Here is a 20968-nt window from a genome sequence, read left to right on the forward strand (position 1 = left end):
GGAAGAGTGTGCTGGTCGTAATGTTCTGGGATATTTTCTTATCGTTATCAAAATTACATAATTTTACATAAATACTTGCAGATTTTCTCTTACATATCTTGCTAGTTCTGTGACGTTTATCTTATTTAATATTAATGTGTCTTGTGTTTAATGATTGTCGGAACGATATTATAAAATGTTACACACGCGAGTTTCCACACGGACGTTTTATTGGCTGGACAGTAACAGCTCATACAGAAACAAAACCGACTAGCACCCTCAGTCTATGAAATTCTACTAACATTGGCTTCAGATTAAGGGTTCTCTTCCTTATTGTTGTTTGAAGACTTACATGAGAAGATGGGAGTGCCTAAATTTTATCGATGGATATCGGAGCGGTATCCGTGTCTGAGTGAAGTTGTCAAAGAGCATCAGGTGAGCTAGTTTGGCTAAATATAACAGGCCGCATAGAGATCACTACAGCTCTGTGAACAGAAGCTCAAACCGTACACACAACAAGCACCAAAACCTTAGTTTTACTGGCCCTCCACCACGAAGATGTTTTGTATAGAGGGGGTTTTGAACGAGCTATCAGTAATAAATATCCAGACAGCTGAGACGAGGAACACAAGCTCAAACAGTAGCGTTAGCAGGTGATTCGTGTTCCCAATCAGAAACATTTCTGACCGTTATTCGGAACGACACTAATAAAGCACATATTTAACCTACTAGGTGTGTTTTTACAATTTGTCGTTTAACATATAACGTTAAGTCTCAAGATTATTTTTTGAATAGTGAAGAACTACCATCATGCCTTCCTTTTCAAACTCTAATGAGTGTTAAATATAAGACAACGTTTTTATTAAGAGATATGTCAGACTGATGTATTTATTAGCTGAATGTACTTTAGAATTCACCTTAAATGGCTCTTTAATTAAAAATGAATAAATTGATAGTTAGTTCAGTTGTGTACATTTTTGTTTTTATTAAAATTTTTGTCATTCGTTATGTGCTTTTGTCCTTTTAATTCGTTTTTATATTTATATATAGAATTTATTTAATTTTTCAGTTTGAGTAATTTTTAGAAGTTCAACAAACTGCTTTGTTTCACTTTGTTGCAAAGGCAGCATTTGTCATTTTCATTGTTTAGGTTTTACGACTAATAATTATAATACATAATATTTTATTACAACTTTTACTATTCTTAAAAACATATTTAAGAGTTTTAGATTTAAGGTTTTAGTTTAGACTAAACACAGTATATGATCTCCGTATAATAATTGAATTTATTCACATCTTTATCTTAAAGTTGCTTAAATGTGTTGCATTACAAAGTTTTTTTTTTTCTTTAACTAAACAAATGCCCCTTTTTTTTCTTAAGACAACCATATTTTGTCAAGTTTATGCCAGCCAACTTGTGTTCTCTCTTTCATCGCAGATCCCAGAGTTTGACAACCTATACTTAGATATGAATGGGATCATCCACCAGTGTTCCCACCCCAATGATGAGGACGTACACTTCCGTATTTCTGAAGAGAAGATATTTGCTGATATTTTTCACTACCTGGAGGTGCTCTTTCGTATCATTAAGCCCAGGAAAGTGTTCTTCATGGCTGTCGATGGGGTTGCACCCAGGGCCAAGATGAACCAGCAACGTGGAAGAAGATTCAGGTATAGCAGAAGACCTGAACATAATATATATATATGAATTTAGACTGAAATATGAAAGGCTTAAGGATTTTTATTTGCTGTTTTGTGATGGGTCATGTATTAAAACGTTGTTGTTTTTTTGTCTTTTAAAAAGAGTTCTTTTTGCACAGCTTTTTTATACATTGATATAAGTGTAAAGATTACTGTATTAGGGAAGATAAACAACACACACCATTACCGTTTAAAAGTAGAGCCCGGCCGATATGGTCTTTTTCGGGGGGAATAATACCGATTTTCGGGACTAAACAAAATAATCAAGGAACATTGCTGCCGTACCATATGTGCAGCTGGTGCAGTGATATTACGCAGCATCTGAAAATATTCCCCAAACTCTGCTATTGCTTCAACAACACAAACTAGCTGGGGACTATTTTCAGGCAGCAATGTTCCTTGATTATTACACCGGAATGAGAGTATAGTTCCTAGCCATATCAGCCTAGAAAATCGAAACTTTTCATTTTCTGCAGTCTTAGTACACAATGTAACTACAGAGGAATCGAGTTTTAAAAAGGAAAAATATAGAAACTCTTTGGTAATTTTTGAGCGAGATGCTAACGGTCTAATCAGATTCAATAGTCTATGCTAATCTAAGCTAAAAGTGCTACCGCCAGACCCGGAGATCGTATGAGTGAATAAAAAAATGGTAAAACTCAACTGTTTCACTCCAGGGGAGCCTATTTAAAAAAATAAAATAAAAAAGTAGAGTGTTTCTTTAAGCGTTAAAGCATTTCTTCCTGGTCACCAGTAGCAAACGATGGAGAGTGTGCTCTGCTTCACAAACTACGTAATTACACCATTTACAAGCATTTTATTTGCATTTTATGTTGTGTAAAACAAAAATGATATTGGCAGCATATTCACAGACACAGATATATCTGCAAAAAGCTCAATTCAGCCAATAAAATTGTCCAAACAATATATTGGTCGGGCTCTATTTAAAAGTTTACAACATTGCATCAAGAAAATGATTTTTTTAAATACTGAAGTAAGTTTATTTTATGCTTTTTGTGTTTTAAAGGTCAGCAAAAGAAGCTGAGGAGAAAATCAAGAAGGCCTTGGAGAAGGGTGAAGTCTTGCCCACAGAGGCCAGATTTGACTCTAACTGCATCACCCCTGGTTTGTGTGCTACTTTATTTTTTTTTTATTCTGTCCTAGTGATGTTGAATACATATATTTTTCAGTCATTGTATATTGTATAGCATTGTATATAACTTTAAAGGCATACAATTAAAAAGCTGGTTAAGGTCTACATTTTACTTGTCAATGGTTTCTAAATCATGGATAGGATGGTTGTTACTGGGTGTCTGGGGATTTTTATGGGACTTTTTCTGACAAATCCTGATGTAGAATGTCTTGAGTGATCTGTTTCTCTTGACTTCTGTAGGAACGGATTTCATGGCCAGGCTACAGGAACAGCTTAAATATTTTGTTCACAATAAACTGTCCACAGACAAAGCATGGCAGGGAGTGAATGTGTATTTGTCTGGTCATGAGGTGAGTTAGGTGACTTCAGAGCTTCTTGTCATGTGTGTTTCTTGGACGTCCTTCTGATTCCCGTTTCTCCTCAGACCCCTGGTGAAGGAGAGCACAAGATCATGGAGTTCATCCGTTCTGAGACCACCAAACCGGGTCATAACCCAAACACAAGGCACTGCCTTTATGGTCTGGATGCCGACCTGGTGAGTAGAGTTGTGTGTAACTGAAACATTTTGGTCATAGTCTAGGGATGTGCCACAGTGATCAAGTACTCGAGTGCTTGGTCGGGACAGCGACGATCGATCATGAAAACGATGATTGTGAATTTTTCTTTTTTTCGGATTGGTTATAGCAGCACTTTGGGTGGCACCCTTCATTCTCTCTCTCTTGCTATAACACGTGAAAAAAAGTTAAAGATAAAAGTTATGTTATGATGTATCTTAGTTATCTGATTAATATCATAGGATGCTTCATAGAACAGGCTTCAGTTTCTTGGTATAAAGTCATTATCTGCATTACGGTCACGCCCCGCCCCCTGCACATGCCCCGCCCCCCAAGTAATCAAGAAACCTGTCGATGATCTAAATGAGAAATTGCCAAAAATGCCCAGGTATTTTTTTGTATTCATTTTAAGCATGCGTTCTCCTCCTTTCTCTCTTTTTTTGTAGATAATGCTTGGCTTGACCAGCCATGAGCCTAATTTTTCTCTCCTCAGAGAGGAGGTTCGTTTCGGAGGCAAAAAGTCACAAAAGAGGTAAGTGTATCATTATTTTCATCGCGCCAAGTTGAAAGTTTGTGTTCCTTTAATAATGTGTTTTTTTCTGGTCGGTAGGATAACAGCTCCTGAGGAGACGACCTTTCACCTGCTTCATCTCTCCCTTATGAGGGAATACATCGACTATGAGTTTTCAGAGCTCAGGGTGAGAATATGTCTATCTCATATGTCTATCTCCGTGATCAGTGCAAATCTGGACAGAGTTATTGTAAGCAATGCACTGACCTGTAGTCTGGTCATAAATTCATCTGTTTCCATTAGAAAAAGATCTCGTTTGAGTACGACCTGGAGCGGATCATAGACGACTGGGTTCTGATGGGTTTCTTGGTTGGCAATGATTTCATCCCTCATCTTCCTCACCTGCACATCAATCACGATGCACTGCCGCTGCTCTATCGAACTTACATCAGCGTGCTGCCCAGTCTGGGGGGTGAGTCGGTCCACCTGCGAATCCCAAGCACGTGCGACTTTGTGTCAGTGGTGTAAAGCTGATGCTGATTGTTGTCATCTCTATCAGGCTACTTGAATGAAAATGGTCATCTCAACCTTGCCAACTTTGAGAAGTACCTTGAGAAGTTGTCAGATGTGAGTGTTTGGATTTTATTTTATTTAAAAAATGTTAAATGAAAAAAAATTACTATGTTTTGCACAACACTGACAACACTTGTAACATTAAATGAGAACTATGATTCCCAATCCATTATTTACTGCAAGAGGAGGTCAGTTTACCCCATTCATCACTCTCTTCTCTGTTTCCAGTTTGACCGGGAGCACTTCAGCGAGGTGTTTGTAGATCTGAAGTGGTTTGAGAGTAAGGTGGGGAACAAATACCTGAACGAAGCAGCTGGGCTGGCAGCTGAGGAGGCTGGTGCCAAAGACATGAAGAAGAGCAAGGTGAATATTGTCAGCCTGCAGCCAGATGGATGATATACCTAAGCACACATGCATTTATCCTAGTTGCATTTAAAATCATCACAAAAAATGAGCAGCCTATCCTTGTTTAAAAGAGGGGGTGTTAGAAGTAACCATGTGCTGCCGCCATTGTCTCATGTGAGTCGGGGTCAGTTTTATTTACCAGGTTCCTGTTTTCTAAATGATTGTGTAACTATTCCTGCTTTATACCTCTTTTGTCTCTTCATGAATTGGGCTTTGATGAATGAGCAGTAGCAATGCTGTCTGCGTTGTGTAGTTCTCTAGCTGGTCTGTAATAAATATTTAACATAATTACATTTTTTGAAAATTATTTATCATTTTTAATAAAAATAAAAAAAGAACTAGTGATGCACAACATTTATGCCAACTTCAGCCGTCATTGACTGAAACAGTGTCATTTAAAGGCATAGCTCACCCAAAAACAATAATTAATTTGGTCACCCTCATTTCGTTCCAAACCTGTATGAATTATTTTTTTCTGCTGAGCACAAAAGAAGATATTTTAAAGTATGTTGGTAACCAAACAGCTGATGGTAGCCATTGATTTGCAAGTCAAATGGCTAGCATCAACTGTTTGGTTACAAACATACTTTAAAATATCTTCTTTTGTGCTTAACAGAAGAAATAAACTCAGGGCTAGTAAATTATGACAGAATAAAAATTTTTGGGTGAGCTACTATTTATTACTGTTAACTAGTGCTTCTCAGATTATGTAAATTGACACTGTCATGCACACTACCTAGATGAGCTACATGATATCTCATTTTGTGACGAATAGACTGGAATTTAAGTCATTGTTTACTCATTGACCACTTTTGTTGTACTTTTTATATTTCTTGTGATGAACTCATTGTATGGAAAAGATCAATGTGAAAATTATGGATTCTTTTTACGTTTCACACAAGAAAGGTCCAAGACAAAGAAAAATAAGAGTCCTTTTTTTTGTTAAGTGATCCTTTTCTTTTTTCAGCCTTCGGATGACTCTCTGTGTCTCGCTGCTCTTGATGGAGTCGGGGACTCTCACAGCACTCCAGGAAGAGGTACATAATCCCAAACCCCAAGTCCATCACTGATGATTATTGTTCAAGCACTTTATTTTTGAATCCTATACATGTACTATGTACTTACGGTACTATAATAACTGGGTACCTACCCTGAACCTAACTGTATTAAATCCAAGTAAAATTGCATGCACACACTGTAAAATGAAGTGTAATCAGACAATAACACACATTTTAAAGCATTCAGCTTCTTTAATATTATTCACAATGCACTAGAAGGCGCAGAGGAGGACGGTGAGGATGATGACATGTTTGAAACAGAGTTTCGACAGTATAAGCGCACCTACTACATGACCAAGATGGGCGTTGAAGTCGTCTCCGAGTAAGTCCCCATTTATTTGAATTTTGGAAAAGATGGAAGGATCTTTTCTCTGCATCCAGAAACGAATAGTTCTTATGAAGACTCATTTTCTCTGTCTCAACCTTGCAGTGAGTTTTTGGCCAATCAGGCTAGATGTTACGTGGAGGGGATCCAGTGGATCTTGCATTATTACTACCATGGAGTTCAGTCTTGGAGCTGGTAAGCTGAGAGACAGAGAGTGAATTATTATTTTTTGCTAAAAATAGGGCTGCATGATTTGGGAAATATTTTTGTTCTGTTAAAAAATATTTAAAAAAAACAGGATTGCTATGTTTATTTGTTAATAATAATAGTTGTTGTTATTAAATAAAATGTAAAGTTTTTTTTGTAGTTTTTATATTTCACTAAAATTGATTTTCAAGAACAATATCAATTTATTTAGGCTCATTTTCAAACTCCCCTAGAGTCAAACAGTTGAGTTTTACAGTTTTCGAATCCATTCAGCCGATCTCCAGGTCTGACGGTAACACTTTTAGCTTAGCATAGATCATTGAATCTGATTAGACCGTTAGCATCTCGCTGAAAAATGACCAAAGAGTTTCAATATTATTCCTATTTAAAACTTGACTCTTCTGTAGTTACATTGTATATGAAGACCAATGGAAAATCAAAGGTTGAGATTTTCTCCGTCGGTCTTAGTACACAATGTAACTATAGAACAGTCAAGTTTTAAATGGGAAAAATATCTAAACTCTTTGGTCATTTTTCAGCGAGATGCTAACGGTCTAATCAGATTCAATGATTTATGCTAAGCTAAGCTAAAATGCTACTGCCAGACCTGGAGATCGGCTTAATGAATTCCAAAACTCATGGATAGTTGGAAAATGAGCCTATTTAAAAAATAATTTGGAGTGTTTTTTTAAGCCTTTAAAACTGCTTCTTTTCTTGATATGCGCTTATTATTACAAGTATGGGAAGATGATTGGCCTATTTTGGGTTCCTAAATGCACGTTAATATTAATAAATGCTATATTACAATTAATCATGCAGTGTAAGTACCAGGAACAAGAAAGCAGATTGGGTTGATTTTGATTTAATGTTGGGTCTTGCTCTTCTTTCAAATCACAACAGGTATTATCCTAACCACTACGCCCCCTTCCTTTCTGATGTGCGAAACGTGGCTAGTCTCAAGTTGACATTTGATCTGGGCAGACCCTTCATGCCGTTTGAGCAGCTCTTGGGCGTCCTGCCTTCAGCCAGCAAAGACCTTCTCCCTCAGTGTTACCAGGTGACACACACACTTCGTGTCTCCATCACGTCATTGTTCGTCAGAAACTCTCCCTCATTCACTGACTTCTCCACAGCATCTGATGACGTCGCCTGGCTCACCCATTGTTGAGTATTACCCACAAGACTTCAAAACGGACCTGAACGGCAAGCAGCAGGAGTGGGAAGCCGTGGTGCTCATCCCGTTTATCGATGAGGTGCTTTAAACATCTGCATTCAATCTGTATCTCTCCATAAAAGCTTTGATGGAAGTGCAGTTGCATGATATGATGTGCGTTTGCTTTCAGAAACGCTTGTTAGCTGCTATGGAGCCCTACTCTCATAAACTGGCTCCATCAGAGAAGGCCAGGAACAGACATACCGAGTGTGCCGTCTACTGCTTTGATAAAGAGCTGGACTATGTCTACAACTCCCCCCTCCCCCAACTCTTCCCCAACATCGTCCACTGCCATGTCAGGTATGTCCCAAATCTGCACGCCACAGTACATTTCACCAAATAAGAAATATATCATGCGCTCATTTTATTTTAGTTTAAATTAGGGGTGTAACGGTATGCAAAAATCACCGTTCGGTACGTACCTCGGTTTTAAAGTCACGGTTCGGTTCATTTTCGGTACAGTAAGGGAAAGAAATGCAAACATTAAACTGCAGGTTGTTTATTACTATAAACTTTTTTTACAGTTTGTTTACACTTTTTTTAAATATTTTTTCATAAAATAAATATAAAATAAAAAAAGAATAAGAAATAGAATACTGAGAAGATGCGCAAATCGACTTCATTTTCAGTGTTTATTTGCGCATCTTCTCTATTAACAATGGCTCTGTGTAGTAACAGCTTCTCTATATGAAATCACGCACCTGATGGAATTTACCGCTAATAAGAGAACTTGCTTTACTGACGAGATGCGCATAACGATCGGCCGATTTGTGATCGGAGCACCCCTATTTAACTTTTCCAAAGTGTAAAGTTGCAGCATCAACAGTTTCAATTTTTAGACCTGCTCAGGTTTCGTTCTTGCGTTGGACCGATCGGAATTAAGAGCAAATGTCTGTTTAAATGCCGACGGGAGCTGTGTTTGAATTACAATCTTTTTTCCTAGTTGTAGTGATGTTCACACTCGATGTTCACACTCGCATGATGCCTATTTTGCCGTCAATACTGTTGACGGTGTCCTTTATCAGTAGGCTTTATATTTATGCTCAACATGAAGTATAGATATTGTTGTCGTGAAGACAAGATCCTGGTCTGTCGGCGGCCTCCCTCTATGTCACCTACAGTAGCAGCAGCACGCCAGCGCTGCGTCAGACACGATTCTGGTGCGTAAAGACACAGAAAACGTGAAACAACTGACACGCAGCAGAAACGCCACGCTCACGCCATGCAGCCAGTGTGTCACCGGAATCAGCTGCAAGGCGGGATTTGCGCGGAGACTTCCGCCACTTAATATATTCGTTTGGAAACACGAAAATGTACCTATGTTCCCGCACACAAAATATTGCATTGGGTCATTCGGTACACACGTGCACCGTACCGAAAGCCCTGTACCGAAATGGTCCGGTACGAATTCACGTACCGTTACACCCCTAGTGTTAATACTTACTTATATCTATTCACATTAACACTTTTCACTTTATAGTTACAGATAATTTTAATTATTATAATTTCTAGTTATTATGCGTTTTATTGTTGTACCTTCATTTTAATATGGTGTCATATTTCTCTATTTACTTTTGCACTTTACAAAGAAATTTTAATTAATGACTCATTATTTTCTTATTTAATATTAGTAATAATAATATTAATATCTTGCCTTCAATTTAATGTCACATTTCTGTATTTACCTTTACACTTGGCACTTACATTCTTGCATTCAATTAGCATAAATTCTTGTTTAATATTGGCAATTTATAATTAACAGAAATTATTATTTATATTCCTAATTATTTATTCTTCCCCTTATTTAATGTTATTAATAATAATATCTTGCCTTCATTTTAATATGGTATCACAATTCTGTATTTACCTTTTACACTTGTCACTTTGTAATTAACACATTAACAATTTAAAATCCATATTCATATTATTTAATATAATATGAATTAATAACTTTTTTAATATAGTGTAACAGTTTTGTATTTATTTTTCCACTTTTTCAAGTCACAATTAACAACTCTTATTCATTATTTATAGCTTTGTTGATATTTATGTGTAATGTTTTCAATTTAATATGTTGTCTCTTTTGTTTCCATTTGTACTTCACACTTCACATCAGTAAACTCAGAACAGCGTCAGAGCTTGGTTTATTTATTTGCCGTCTTTTGGAAATAACATCCACTGTGTTTGTTTTTAGGCAAACGCCGATCCCAATGGATGCCTGGCGTGTGTCACTGGATCATGTAGCGCATAAGATTGACAGAGGATCTCTTTATTTCTGTGGCTTCCCCACCTTACAGCACATCCGTCATAAAGTAAACCATCTTCAATCTGACTGTTTGCAGATTGTCGCTTCTAGAGATTTGATCATCACAGGATTAATTTTCCTGCTCTCTCTCTCACACAGTTTTATAAGAAGAAAAGTGGAGTGATGGTGTTTCAACAGAGCAGCAGAGGGGAGAACATGATACTGGAGATTTTAGCCAGCCAGGAAATGGGACAGGTGGGCTATTGTCCCCTCACACTAAAGGCAGCTTGAGTTCTAGACTTGAAGTTTCTTAATGACTCGATGATTTCTTAATGACTTGATGATTTCTTAATGACTTTTTAGGATTATCTTAGACACTAAATTACATTTTGCAAGGTTTTTGCAAGTCTTGTGTCCTCCCAAAAAATTAAGGCCTTAAAAGGGAATTAATTAATTCATAAAATCATGGCATTAAATGTTACATGTTGGGAATTTGAGTATTTGTTTTGTTTTCTAATGCAAATGATTAAACATACTTAAATCAAGATACATTTATTTGATATGCAAACAAACAAAATTAAGTTTTTTTTTTTGTTTTTTTTTTGGCTTAAAACAGATATATAATTGTTATTGACATTTACTTTGATATTTGGAAATATTTAGACATTTGCATTGGAAATCCTGTGTGGCTTTTTTGCAGTTTGTTCAGAAAGTCAAGTTATTTTCTATATTCTATTGGTTGGGTGCAGTGACAATATTGACACATATTGGTTCATTCCTTTTTTTTTTTTACTTGGACTTAACAGGTCTCTTTTAAATGCATGTTGTTTTATGGTAATGTGTTTCTCTTCATTGCAGGTGGAAGATGTTGCAGCACTGGTTCTTGGAAAGTCTTTGTTCGTGAACTGGCCCCATTTGATGGAAGCTCGAGTTGTAGCTGTTTCAGACGGAGAAACAAAGTAAGTTTGTTTGCTGAATTGATATTTCAAAGTGATTTGCTGTCATGTAGAGTCATGTAGCGCACTCAAACTCTGTTAAAAAAGCGTCTCACTCCTTCTCTGCAGGTTTTATTTAGATGAACCATCAGGATCACAGATGTTGTATCTGGGTAACACTCCAGCACCTGCTGAAGTCACCCATCTGACTGATAAAGAGCAGAAGGAGTGGGTCAAAGAAGTGCAAGGCCTCTCAGAGCAGTACGCTGCCCTTTTTATTCATGTTATTGAATAGTGATGTATTAATGTTTGCTGTCAACATTCATGCCTGTAGGCTCTGGTATCTATACCGTATTAACTAATTTTTCAGTAGCAATCCTTAACCTTAGCTATGCATGTTCAGAGTCATAGAAAGCTTTGCATATTTTTTTATTCTGCAGTGCTAAGTGTGTGTGCATGTGATTGTTTCAGCGTCCATATGTGACATATTACTTTATCTGCTTTTCAGCTTTAGCAAGCGCAAAGGGATTGTGATCAAAGAGACGGATGTGGTGGTATACGCCCAGCTGCTGACAGGCAGGAAGTATGTCATTGGTCAAAACGGAAAGGTCCATTTGGAAAAGCAGTTTGCCAAACAGGTCCTGCCCTATCCCTACCAGACCATCGTGAAGGTAAATATTTGCACCAGTCCAAAATTAAACAGGAATTGTAACCAAGAACCTGCATCTTGGTATAAATCTAAAAGTTGTTAATGTTTTAAGTGTGCTGTTTTCTCACTTCAGGATATCAAAGCCTTTGATTCATCATTGGCGCGCTTCAAAACACTGGAGGAGCTGTTTCCCCCAGGAACCGTTGTCTTTATGGTCGGAAACCCGTATTACGGCGCAATGGGAGATGTATGTACTTGTTTTGTTCCCCTCCAGACCAGCTGCAGTTGTTATGTAATGACAGTCATGTAGCATTGTTTCTGTTTGCTTAGGTGCAAGATTCTAGTGATGTCATCAGTGAGGGACGGGTTAGAGTGGTCTTCTCCGTACCGTGTGAACCTCAACTTGATGCCTTAATACAGAACCAGCATGTAAGCCTCGAGTCTGTGCCCAGTTTGCACTATTCTATGTTTTTCTTCAGTTTATTTTACTTCCATTTATTTTTCACACTCTACATATGGCTTTTGTCTTCAGATTTTACAATAGTCTTTTGATTTTGTTCAGAAATACTCTGTGAAGTACAGTCCTGGGTATGTGCTCGCCTCCCGCCTTGGTATCACCAGCTACCTCGTCTCAAGGTTCTCCGGTAGCATCTTCATCGGAAGAGGATCCAAGAGAAAGTCAGGGAATAAAACAATGCATTTTTTTTTTTTATGTATTCTCAATACACTGCCTTTCAGAAGTATTCAGACCTTTAAACAATGAAAGATCCAGGGTTTACATTTAGTCGTTGATATTTTCATTTAAAAGCACTGTATTTATCTCCACAACAGGTTTATTTAAGGACCTTTAGGATTAGTTATCCATCTAAATTGTTTTTATTTCCCTAAAAATGAATGTTTAAACAAATGTTGCTCTGTACAGTCCTCATGGAGAGCAGAAAGCCAATGTGGGCCTTAATCTCAAGTTCAACAAGAAGAATGAGGAAGTTCCTGGCTACACCAAGAGAACCGAGAAAGAGTGGCTCTACTCCGCTGCCGTAGGGGAACTTTTAGCTGAATACTTAGAGAGGTGTGTATGTGTATTGGAGGTTTTGTGTGTGTGTGTGTGTGTGCTACCTGTGGTTTTGCAAATGTTTAAAAAAATAATCATAATTTGGCCTTGTCTCTCAGATATTCAGAGCTGTTTGACTTTGTAGCACGAAACAGTCACGATGACGTCTTTTACGAAGATGACATCTGGCCAGGAGAAGATGAGAACGGGTGTGTTCTGAATCCGTTTTAGACGAGCAGTAGTACAGAGAATGCAAGTCCTCTTGCCAGACTTGATAATAATGACTGTTTACCACTGTGGTGTTTTAAATAGCGCTGAAAAGGTCCAGGAGATCCAGGGCTGGTTGAAAAACCATCCAGTCAGTTCCTCGTCCCGAGCTTCATGTGATCTGCAGATCCTGGACACTGGCATCGTGGAGAAGATTGAAGAGGAGCTGGAAAAAACCAAGGTTGGTGATCCCATACAAACCTCAACAATCACAATAGTCGTTCCTGTCTTTCTGTGGATGATGTGTTGAATGTGTGTGGGTCACAGGCAAAGAAGATGAACAAGAAAGTACGGGTCACTGTGAAGCCCCACCTGCTTTTTAGGGTATGTGTTTATCTATTTATTTATTTTACTTGTATACATATAGACAGAGAGAAAGAGAAAATCTGCGTGTGTGTGTGTGTGTGTGCAGCCTTTGGAGCAGCAGCACGGTGTTGTTCCTGATCCTGACGCAGAGTATCATCTGTTTGACCGTGTTGTCAATGTGAGAGAAAGCTTCTCTGTTCCCCTCGGCCTTCGAGGAACCATCATTGGTATCAAAGGAGGTAAACCCCAATGCAAACTCTCTGGCGTGCTTCTACATCTCGTTTTGTCCTTCATTCATGGTCTTTCCTGTTTCCATCAGCTGAACGTGAGGCCGAAGTTTTGTACGAAGTGCTGTTTGATGAGGAGTTTGCTGGAGGACTCACTGTCAGGTACAGAAGTTATTTCTCTCACTGGATGATGCAAATCTAGAAATAAGGTTTTTATTCCTTATGGACGCATTAAATTGTTAAACTGTGAGAGTGAAATCAGTTATAATGATTCTTTAAGCGGTAAGTGTATGTGAGTGTTAGACGGTGTTTTATAGGCATCTGTTGTGTGTGTGTGTGCAGGTGCTCTCCGGGGCGAGGCTATCGACTGCCCCCCAGTGCCTTAATCAACATGAGCCACGGCAGCAGAAAGGAGCAGGGCTCTCACAAACTCACTGCCATCGTCAAACCCCAGCCCTCTTCTTCATCCCATCCCACACACAAGAGCCAGCTGGGCGGCCTCAACCACTCGCCACGCTCACCGTTTATACCGACGCAGGTAATGGGCGCACATTCATCCCTCATAAGCAGACCCTCAGTGACTCTACTAATACCCCACTAGCAAAGAGGTCATAAAGATCCTCCTTTCCACTCCAGTATCTCTGGAGCAGAGCTTTTGGACTTTAGCACAGGACTGTGATGATTTAACTTGTCTAGGACTCTGTACTTTTCAGTTGATTCATATGAATAGATTTTGAATGACATAATGGCAGATTGACTTTTAGATTTTATATAACTTTTTCTTTTTTTTCTTTATTCTATCTAGTATATGGGTCAAAGACGAAATATCCCATTTTGGTGTCTTCATCAAATCAAAATTATGAAAGTGATTTCCTATGTATAAAAAGCATATTAAATGCCTGCTTTAATGATTAAAATAACTTGTATTCAAAATATGAATGAAATGATGTTCTATCGTCATTCAGTGTAAACGATATATTTATGTATAAGTGAAACAATATACTTATTCTGACCTCTACATATTTTTTGTATTATATTTTAAATGATTGAAAACATTTTGCCGTTTAATGGATAAAACCTAGTTGTTTGAAGGATAGTAGCAAAGACAAAGGTATTGATTTAAAATTAAGATTAGTAAGTTTTTGGGGACAGCAGTTTGATACTCCTTAAATAGAGTTTTGGTTATAAATTTCCCTGCAAAGATTTTTTTATTTATTTTTTTGCTCAGAGAAATATAATTAAACAAGACACACATTAATGTATGGAGAAAAAAACAAAATTCTAAGCAGTATTAGACTTTGTTTTGATAACCTTTTTTATCTTTGACCTATATACAGTATGTGTGTGTGTGTGTGTGTATATATATATATATATATTAGTAATAGGAAGGTTGCTGGAATAAATCAAGCAGTATTTGTCTGGTGAATGTGATCTAGCGATAAATGTATTATTTTAAAATGAAGGGAGATTCAGGAAATGATGTGACCCAGATTTTCATGAGCACCACAACTCAAATGTTAGGTCTTAATATTAAGGTGTGATTATGAAGTAGAAATCTGTGAAGTGCCAACTGGTTCCCCTTCAATAATGCAAAAGGAAATATGTTGTTCCATGTGAAGATCTGATGGTGTTTAATTTCAATTGACAGCAGCAAAATGGCCGTTTTAATCTCAGGACGGACACTCAAGGCAACAGAAACTCGCCTCACAAAGCCCTCAACCAGAAAAACCAACACAAGGTATGAATTGTGTGAGGTAAATAAGAGGATTTTTCAGGATCCATTAGAACTCTTTTCTTTGTGTTCCTCTAGGGCTCTAGTAATGAGAAAGAGTTCAGTAATGTATGGCAGACTCTTCAGAGTTCAGGAATGCCCCAGAAACCCCCAGCTCACTGGCAAAATAATGTAAGTAACTCTGTCTTAATCTGTGTGCTTGTGATCAATGTTGTTATTAATAAACAAAAACAAAAAAATGCTGGAATTTTTTTTCTAAAAGAAGACTAAAACACAAAATTGCTTCTTTTTTTAATTCTAATGAAAATGTTTAAATGAAAACTAATTCAAAATATTCATAAATACTAAGAGTACAGTAATGATACTAAAATAGCTCTGGTTTTTATATGTAGTATATGACATTAACCTGGTGTTATTTTTGACAGGCTGGAAAAAGCAGTGGACTGATGCCACATCAGCAACAGCTGGAGGGAAAAAGTAAACAAAGCCAAGGCAACGACCCGTCCAACACACTTGTATGTTTTCCTATTTCATACACCACTGCACTGAACGAGTCCGCTGTCAAGCCCTAGCATTTGATCATTGTCAACAATAAGATGACCTTTTACCTTTCACATTTATAGAGTAGCTCTCTTTTATGGGTATACTAAATGCTTAATAAGTTTTACATTTTTTTGTTTTTGTGCAGGCCTCAGGTGGAAATATTAGACTTCTGAAGAGAAATGAGGATGTGAATATGGCTGTCGTACAAGGGCCTTCAAATAAGGTTTGTGGTTTGTGAGGATGGTTTATCAAAAAATTAATATTGCCCTAATTTACTCTTCCTAGTGTGAAATGTATGACTGCCTGCCTTTCTTCTGTGAAACACAAAATAAGATGATTTCAATAAAAGTCTGAGGGTTTTTTTTTTTGTAAGGTAATTGGGGTTCAGTGTTATTAAAGTCTAATGCCAAACACAAAAGACAGATTTAGCAGATTAAAGAAATTTAGCTAACAGAGAAAAGAAAATTAAATGATGACAGATTTTTTATTTTTGGGTGATCTATCCCTTTAAGGACCTTTTATACTTGGTTGAAAACATATCTACATCATTTCAAACCGTGTTTTGGAAAGATAAAAGCTACAAATAAACCATCACTATCCGTTCTTGGCTTCACATTCAATTCATATCTAAATAAATCCGACCGCGTGACTATGACAATCCAAGCTAAGAGGTAGATTGATATGCAGGTGCCAATCTAAAATACACAGTCCACTTTCACTATTGTGCGTAAGTCATGTGGAAATGATTATATGAGCCATTGCTAGTTTTTTTTATATTGTTCTAATTAGTATAATAAATTTTTTACTTCTAGTATTTATATATTTACAGGCATCTACAGAATTTGAGGAGCTTTTAGCCAATCTGAAGATCTCAAAGGATCCTGAGCCACCTACAGAGCCCAAGAACCAATCAGAAGAGCCTCTTTCCCCACAGTCCTTTGCCATGGTGTGTAATCCAGGGTTCTCATATCTGCAGCTCAAAAGAGTGAAAAAGTATGCTTATTTAAATGTCTTTGAATGTTTGAAGTTATTTTTCTTTATTTTCGTTGGAGCAGAAGGGAACTCTGGTATTGAAAGAAATGTTGAAGATTGACAGCTCTGGACCAAGTTCCTCGGCCCCTGATTTCACTGGTGGCCAGGATTCAGCAAGCTCCAGTGCCCAACAGCAGAGCAAGAGACGCTCCAGCAAAAAACTAGGTACTGCATTGTGTCCAATCAGATCCAGAATCACTCTTGTAAGATTTCAGGCCGTGGAACTGTACTATATCAGATAGAGGATTTAATTCTCAATCTGAGATGTGCACAGTGAATAATTATAAGTGAATGTTCTCTGTCTCTCAGCTGCTCGGATAAATACTCCTCAGACTGATGCACCAGCAGTGGGTCCTCCTCCTCCTCCTCTTCCTCTGGCTGGCCAGCCACCCCTCCTCCCAAACATGGCCACTGAACTCGGGCGGGTATGCATGGGGCTTGGGATGGGACCTCCAGAGTTCACCTTCCTCCGTAACAGACAGGTTGGTTCATCTCCCAAACTCCACCTATATCTGTGTAGCTTGAGAAAGTAAAGTACAGCTGTATGTCACTCAATAGAAATATAGATTTGCAGAAAAATCATAATTTAGTTAGATCTTTACAAGAACTCTTAGCAGAGAGTTGGAGGAAAAATGTAATACCTAAAATGCTCAATACCCAAGCCATCATGATGAATGAATATTGAAAGTTCATATAAAGATTTCAAGCTCAAAATTGTATGTAGTTCAGTAAATAAGAGCTCATTTTTTCCGCCGCCTCTTTCCATCTCATACGCTCTTTTTGTCTTTTTCTTTAGAGTCTTACAGTGTGTCAGGTGAAGTTGTCGAATGGCCTGCTGGTTCACGGTCCTCAGTGTCCATCTGAAACCGAAGCTAAAGAGAAAGCTGCTCTCTTTGCCCTTCAACGATTGGTAACTCTTAGTTCAGAAATTATCAATATGTATCAATAGTTCAATATATGGTAGTACTACTTGACTTTTCTTGTGATAGAATGAATTATGTGTCTAAATGGAATACAGTACACTCTAAAATAAATTTTTTTAGTAAGTACTTGTTGACTGCCGAATGAAATCATCTCGTCTTCTGCAGAACTCATTGGGTTCGTTCCCACTGCCTCCTCCCATATTCCCCGGAGTCCAGCAGATGAGGCCACTTGCTCCTCATCCCTCCATGTTTGGTCAGCCAGCAGGTCTGAGTCGTATTGTCTGTTTGCTGTTAAATCCTGTTCTTTTAATGAAGATGTTCTTTACATTTACACTTGATCTGATGCTTTGCTTACACAGGTGGTCTTCTGATGCCGCCACAAGGCTACGGACCTCTTCACTGGGGGATGCAGTTTCCCCACCAGCGCCAGCCATTCTATGGAGGAACTTTCCCAGGAGCACGGGCCCCTGTGCAATCAGCAGCCAGCGGATCCCACAACCAGTTTGTTCCCCTACAGGTGAGAACTCCTTAAAGATGTTGTCAAAAATACAGAACGAAGCTTGGCACTGTGATCATTTACACGTGCAGCTCATGATCCAGTGTTTTCAGCATCTCAAAGCGGGTTCAATAAATAGATTGTGAGCCACAAATAAATATACCGTATTTTCCGGACTATAAGTCACACATTTTTTCATAGTTTGGCTGGTCCTGCCACTTATAGCCAGGTGCAACTTATTTATCAAAATTAATTTGACATGAACCAATAGAAATGAACTAAGAGAAATGAACCAATAGAAAAGATTACCGTCTCCAGCCGCGAGAGGGCGCTCTATACTGCTCAGTGCTCCTGTAGTCTACACTGAAGACATAGAGCGCCCTCTCACGGCTGTAGACGGTAATGTTTTCTCTTGGTTCTAAATAAATGCGACTTATAGTCCAGTGCGACTTATGTCTTTTTCCTCATCATGACGTATTTTTGGACTGATGCGAATTATAATCAGGTGCAACTTATAGTCCGAAAAATAGGGTAAAAAGAGGTTTTAAAATATATTGTTGTGCAACCGACATACAAAGAAGAAAACATGAATATCAGGTTATTATATGACTTTCATGAATGAGCAGCAACGTCAAAATGTCTTTTAAAATGTTAGGTAGTTTGATCTGTTTATGACCAGTCAAGGTTAGTTCAGGTTGTAAAAATTCATGTGGTGGAACTCCCCAGAAACATGTATGATATTTATTAAAAAAAATATTCAGTAAATAAAAAAAAATAAAAATTTTGCCTGAAACTATACTTTAAAACTTTTTGGAAAACAGTGAATATGTACACACGTGTATTCAGGTTGTTATTATAGAATGCTGTATTTTTTAGTTTGTTTAGACTGCAGTATTTCACTGTAGCTGTAACATGCCTTTGTGTCTTCAGGTGACCAAGAAGCGAGTTTCAGGCAGAACCAAGAACCAAGAGGGAAAACAAATGTCCGGAAGCCCTGCCTATGCAGGTCAGACCCCAGGCGCTGGACCGGCTGCTTCTGCCCCAGAGACCACATCAGCCCCAAAAACCCCCCCACCCGTCAGCGCCCATGACCCCACCACACCCAAGATGCCCAGGCAGAACCCCAATCCTCACACGCCCGGCTCGGCCTCTAAGAGGAAAAACCGGAAACTGGCAGTCAACTTCGAGGCCGCCAAAGTGACGGACTGAAATCATTTCCTCACACCGTCCATCTCTCTCGAAGGAGAACCCCGGCATTTCATAGCGAGAAAAAAGATGCAGTTGTCCGTCTTCATGATTCGATCATTTGGTGAGACCGTGTATTTGTCTCTGGCATCGAATTAGTTTTGTATTCGTTTTAGTTGGCATGTTTTGAGTGAAGGTAGTAGTGGAAGACGTTTTTTATTGATAACTGCACCAAAATGATCATAGAATCATGAAATGGGTTTTACATTTACCTCAGCATTTTCCTTTCTTTTTCTTTCGACCCAAATCAGACCTTTAAGCTTTTATCATGTTCACTGGTTATTTTGTGATGCTGGATTTTAATATTCAAAGTGCAATAATTTGTTTTGTAGACAGGACGTTCTGCACTAGAAGGGATACAATGTGGCACAAGCTGCTACAATACAACATCTGTTCTCGAATTTCTTTTTTCTCTATTGCACAGTGTTGCAGTCCTGCACTGAAGGATAGAGCTAATATTATCACACGGTGTTACTCGGAAAGCAGTAATGCTGTCAGACTGAACCCTGGGATCTAGTTTCAGAGGTTCAAATTAAGACCAGTTCGATCCTCAAAGATTAGTTGGAATATTTCATAGACCTAAAGCAGGTGTTAAAACCAGCTCATTATGTTCACCAAGCCAGAAAGCACACTGATTTAAGCAAATGTAATGTCTACATATATATATACACACACACACACACACACTTGCAAGAATAAACGTGGTTGGCAGGGGAAGCAAGATTAAAAATGATAATAAGATGCCTTTCTAATAAGATGTTGTTCGAATTGTAAGCATTTCATATTGGTTTTATTTTTGTATTAGCATACCTTTATTTCCAGGGGAGATGTTTAAGTTCTGTGGTTTTAAAATGAATTTTGTGTGTTTCGATCTATGGATTTTATATGCACCGTTTTACAAATGGATAAATAACAATTGTTAATATTTCTATGCCGAGGCACCCTTTTTGATTTTTATCTTCTCTGCGTATTTGTATCCTGCCAAATCTCTTTTGTCCAAGTTTTAAAAAGATCGCAAGTTAAACCCTTTTATTTTTTAATGACATTTGAGTTGTTTATTTAATGACTTAAAACCAGAATGACAAAACAATGAGTGCGCCTCCTAACAGGATGGTGTGCTGTAAATAGACATTTTGTTAACATAATAAACATTTTGCTATCATAATGCCTCTGATCTTGTGATCATTATTAGGGTTTCTCAGTGGTTTTTTGATGATGATGAACTCACATGATTTTAAACTCTTTTGAAACTCTTTTTGCAATTCTGAAATGTTTTATTTCCTTAAAAATCCAACACAAGCAAATATAATTGGCCTCTAATGGCCTGGCTTCTACAGCTGTTCAGTTATGACCTCAATTCCAAGGCCAACTCAGAAAATCTGTAAGAAGTTGCAAATGTTTGCCTTAGCAGCTTGTTAGAAAACACTGCAGCTTCTAAATTAATATTTTAAGCAACATTTGTTATGCATGTTTCAACATGTAAAAGTCTCTTCCAGTAATGTTAATAACAGACTTTAATTTGCTCATAAATCAAAAGACACATGGCTCATAAATGCTAATAATAGTTCAATTAACTGTAACTATAAAATATAAACCAAGAGTTTACTTTTTATTGGCCATTTTCTCCAAGCAGGTGCT

At 37.9% G+C, this 20968-nt stretch overlaps 1 protein-coding gene across 2 annotated transcripts; it reads left to right on the forward strand.

The window, feature by feature from the left end:
- The first annotated feature begins 187 nt into the window (after positions 1-187).
- On the forward strand, positions 188-20495 carry xrn1 (5'-3' exoribonuclease 1). 2 transcript variants are annotated; one of them, XM_026206435.1, is made up of 42 exons: positions 188-414; positions 1418-1650; positions 2708-2805; positions 3074-3183; positions 3258-3368; positions 3834-3919; positions 3998-4085; positions 4202-4370; positions 4458-4525; positions 4700-4834; positions 5844-5913; positions 6151-6256; positions 6365-6454; positions 7367-7523; positions 7600-7719; positions 7810-7979; positions 9874-9991; positions 10084-10179; positions 10783-10883; positions 10989-11120; positions 11368-11530; positions 11642-11755; positions 11839-11937; positions 12071-12186; positions 12431-12577; positions 12679-12768; positions 12872-13007; positions 13094-13150; positions 13239-13371; positions 13452-13521; positions 13702-13897; positions 15008-15097; positions 15170-15262; positions 15517-15606; positions 15780-15857; positions 16464-16580; positions 16690-16831; positions 16976-17148; positions 17463-17576; positions 17755-17854; positions 17949-18106; positions 19016-20495. In XM_026206435.1, the coding sequence occupies exons 1-42, from the start codon at positions 340-342 to the stop codon at positions 19292-19294; spliced, it is 5088 nt and encodes a 1695-aa protein (XP_026062220.1). In that variant the 5' UTR covers positions 188-339; the 3' UTR covers positions 19295-20495. The 2 variants fall into 2 exon arrangements, with proteins under 2 accessions (XP_026062220.1, XP_026062221.1); XM_026206436.1 differs by having other exon boundaries at positions 6154-6256.
- Positions 20496-20968: the final 473 nt, after the last annotated feature.

Source organism: Carassius auratus, chromosome 27, assembly GCF_003368295.1.
Source record: "Carassius auratus strain Wakin chromosome 27, ASM336829v1, whole genome shotgun sequence".
Lineage (NCBI taxonomy): Eukaryota > Metazoa > Chordata > Actinopteri > Cypriniformes > Cyprinidae > Carassius > Carassius auratus.